Source organism: Oryza sativa, chromosome 9 (assembly GCF_034140825.1).
Source record: "Oryza sativa Japonica Group chromosome 9, ASM3414082v1".
Taxonomy (NCBI): domain Eukaryota; kingdom Viridiplantae; phylum Streptophyta; class Magnoliopsida; order Poales; family Poaceae; genus Oryza; species Oryza sativa.
This window is the reverse complement of record NC_089043.1, coordinates 26526443-26530664: the sequence shown is the minus strand read 5'-3', so window position 1 is coordinate 26530664 and position 4222 is coordinate 26526443. Positions and strand designations below refer to the sequence as shown.

The following is a 4222-nucleotide window of genomic DNA, read 5'->3' as shown; positions in this document are numbered from 1 at the left end:
ATCAACTAGGGCTTCGGCTTCTTCCAGATTGTATCTTGATGTGGCTTTGGCTATGGTTGTAAGGACTCTTTATATTTATAGCGATGAGTATCTTCTTCAAGTAGAACTCAGAGTTTATGCTAGACACTAGTGGGAGAAACTTTGTTTTTTCTAAATAGGACTCTGACACCTTATACCCCGGATAAACAATTTCCTTACAGACTCGCAAAAATCTGTATATAAGGAATTTCCTTCCTGTATACTTATTAAGTATGTGGTATTTTTGTATATCACAAACCCTTGTATAGAAGAGATATACCTTATCTATAACCCAAACAAATATATATATATATATATATATATATATATATATATATATATATATATATATATATATATATATATATATATATATATAGACACACACACAGATGAAGGAAGATCTCTCGCTCATTTGACCTTTTTTTTAAAAAAAATACACAATTAAGTTATGCCAGGGAGACCTACACAAGTATTAATTAATGATCAAAAGTTTGAATAAAATATACTCCATGTTTGTGATAGAAGGTTTACGAATCCTTTCCTGGATGGATGTGTACGTCTTCTTTATCAATGGAATGGGACGAAGCTTCTGCCTTTGTTTTAGAAAATATATACTCCTCAAAATTGTGGCATATACCCTCAAGAAGGATCGAGTCTCTCCATTAACTAGCTACTTCATACTCCCTCCGTATTTCGTATTTTAATGTATGACACTGTTGACTTTTCGACCAATGTTTAACCATTCGTTTTATTCAAATTTTTTTATAAATATAAAAATATTTATGTCATGCTTAAAGAATATTTAATAACGAATCAAGTCATAATAAAATAAATAATAATTACATAAATTTTTTAAATAAGACGAATGGTCAAACGTTAAACAAAAAGTTAACGATGTCATACATTAAAATATGGAGGTAGTACTGCTTACACGTTGCCTCTCAATAATACAACTATGCATATATTCTCTTCTTTTTTAATCTTACATGAACAGCACTCCAGTTACAAATTTTTAATTTACGCGCGCCACTAACCCGTCAATTACGCCATCTCTCCACCCCCAAACATTATAAAAACAGGACCCCCCTTGCACTTGCACACACGCACACTCCTCTCATTCGATCGCCATTAGCTGCTTTGCTTGCACTACTGCTGCTAGCTAGCTGCTCGATCTCTTATCACATATCATATATATACCAACTAATTACGATCGAATTAAGGAGCTAGCAATCAATCAAGACCATGGATAGCCTGCCAAAGAGAGACGCTAACTACGTCCCTTTGAGCCCCATCACCTTCCTCCACAGAGCCGCCTCCGTCTACGCCGACCGCACCTCCGTCGTGTACGGCGCCACCAGCTTCACGTGGCGCCAGACGCACCACCGCTGCCTCCGCCTCGCCGCCGCGCTCCAGTCCCTCGCCGTCTCAAAGAACGACGTCGTAAGCAACTCTATACCCTATTATTATAGTCGTAATCGGGCGAGTTCAGAGGTTCTGAGAAGCAGCGGGTGAGAACGACTAGCTAGTGAGAATCTAAAGAGTTACTGTAGTTTTTTTCATATTTTGGCTTCTAGAATAACTACAAATTTTTACAATCTAGGTAAGAATCTAAACTATTTTGGGAGAGTTGAAAATAAGATGTAGTATATGTGTCACTCTCCATGCATGTCACGTGCTAATTTTTGTATCATGTGGTTACGTAGGTGTCCGTCATCGCGCCCAACACGCCGGCGCTGTACGAGATGCACTTCGCCGTGCCGATGGCCGGAGCGGTGCTGAACGCCATCAACACCCGCCTCGACGCGGCCAACGTCGCCGCCATCGTCAGGCACGCCGAGCCCAAGGTGCTCTTCGTCGACTACCAGTTCATCCGCGTCGCCACCGACGCGCTCAAGGCCGTCATGGGCGACGGCGACGGCGACGGCGGCGAGGTCAGGGCGCCCTTGCCGCTGCTCGTCGTCATCGACGACGCCGACAAGCCGACGGGCGCCCGCGTCGGCGAGCTCGAGTACGAGCAGCTGGTGGCGCGGGGAGACCCGGCGAGGTACCCGCCTCGGCCGGTGGAGGACGAGTGGGACGCCGTCGCGCTCAACTACACCTCCGGCACGACGTCGGCGCCCAAGGGCGTCGTGTACAGCCACCGCGGCGCGTACCTCAACACCATGGGCCTTCTTCTCCAGTGGGGCGTCGGCCACGAGCCGGTCTACCTGTGGTCGCTCCCGATGTTCCACTGCAACGGCTGGACCTTCACCTGGGGCGTGGCGGCGCGCGGCGGCACGAACGTCTGCATCCGCGCGCCGACCGCCGACGCCATGTACGCGGCGTTCGCCGCGCACGGCGTCACCCACATGTGCGCCGCGCCGGTGCTCTTCAACATCCTCCTCGACGGCGCGTGCCGGGAGCCGCTGCGCCGCCCCGTGGAGGTGCTCACCGGCGGCGCGCCGCCGCCCGCGGCGCTGCTCGAGCGCGTCGAGCGGCTCGGCTTCCACGTCACGCACGCCTACGGCATGACGGAGGCCACCGGCGTGGTGATGGTGTGCGAGTGGCGGGAGCAGTGGGACGCCCTGCCACCGTCGGAGCGCGCGCGGCTCAAGGCGCGGCAGGGCGTGAGCGCGCTCACCCTCGCCGACGCCGACGTGAAGGACCTCAAGACGATGGAGAGCGTGCCCCGCGACGGCGCCACCATGGGCGAGGTCGTGCTCCGCGGCAGCAACGTCATGAAGGGATACTTCAAGAACCCGCGCGCCACGGCGGACGCGTTCCGGGACGGGTGGTTCCTCACCGGCGACGTGGGCGTCGTCCACCCGGACGGGTACGTGGAGATCAAGGACCGGTCCAAGGACGTGATCATCTCCGGCGGCGAGAACATCAGCAGCGTGGAGGTGGAGGCGGCGCTGTACCAGCACCCGGCGGTGCGGGAGGCGGCGGTGGTGGCCATGCCGCACCCGCACTGGGGCGAGACGCCGTGCGCGTTCGTGGCGCTGAAGCGGGAGTTCGCCGGCGCCGGCGAGGTGAGCGAGCAGGAGGTGGTGTCCTTCTGCCGGAACAGGATGGCGCACTACATGGTGCCGAGGAAGGTGGTGTTCGTCGACGAGCTCCCCAAGAACTCCACGGGGAAGGTGCAGAAGCTCGCGCTGCGCGACATGGCGCGCCGCCTCCGCCTCAGGGCGCCCGACAAGGCGAGGCCCGTCGCTGCCCCTGCCCGCCATGGGCCGTTGACTCAAACTGCTAGGCTTTGACTTTTTTGCTGACGTCAGCACGTGACTACGTGGTAAGGATTGCTATTGGTCTCTAAAAAAAGGGAAAACCACAGTACCACACACCTTTGTAGTAGTGCACTTTAGTATTTTCTTTTTAATTTTTCATACGCTGCAATATGGTCATAGTGTATATTATCATCGTTGATAATAAATGAACTAGTGAATAATTAATTTGCTCGTTGATAGATGATGAGAAATCTCGGATAATCCAAATAAGGTCTAAGCTACGAAGATTACATGATACTATTGTCTTAAGAGTCCTATAGCTAATTAAATGGCTGCAAAATGTAAAGAAAAACATTTTTGCATTGTTTTTTTTCAGTGGTATTTTCTCCGTCTCAAAATAAGTGCACTACTTCACGCTAAATTAGAGGAGTGCAGTTATTTTGGGATGAACGAAGTCCTAGTACTACATGTGAAATGACAAAAAAGCAGATTTAAGAAAACAAAATATATGTATTAGAAACAAAAAAAAAGACAATTTGCACGCCCATATACACTGGAGTAGCTTCATAGCTATCAGATCAATGTCACGCTGAGCGCATGCCAATTTTTATAATCAGATCTACTTAGTACCTCCGTATTTTAATAGATGACCCCATTAACTTTTATATACATGTTTAATCATTCGTCTCATTTAAAATTTTTTGTCAGAATATATGAATCATGCTTAAAGTAATTTTAGTGATAAAATAACTTACAACAAAATAAATAATAATTACATTTTTTTTATAAAATGAATTGTTAAATTTGTGTAAGTTAACGACATCATCGGTTAAAAATTGAGGTAGTATTCCTTATTAGCTTTGTCGGAAAACGAAGTCGGAAATAGATGAAACGTATCATTTAAAATAACAAATTTAATCTTGCCATATGTGTACAGTGTACTTGTTTATCAGCGTTCATTGTCCTGGTTTTAGCATCACCAGTTCTGTAAATAA

General features: G+C 48.0%; 1 protein-coding gene across 1 annotated transcript; it reads left to right on the top strand.

The window, feature by feature from the left end:
- The first annotated feature begins 1126 nt into the window (after window positions 1–1126).
- LOC4347816 (trans-cinnamate:CoA ligase, peroxisomal) lies at window positions 1127–3466 on the top strand. The gene is made up of 2 exons (XM_015755424.3): window positions 1127–1461; window positions 1725–3466. The coding sequence occupies exons 1-2, from the start codon at window positions 1264–1266 to the stop codon at window positions 3258–3260; spliced, it is 1734 nt and encodes a 577-aa protein (XP_015610910.1). The 5' UTR covers window positions 1127–1263; the 3' UTR covers window positions 3261–3466.
- Window positions 3467–4222: the final 756 nt, after the last annotated feature.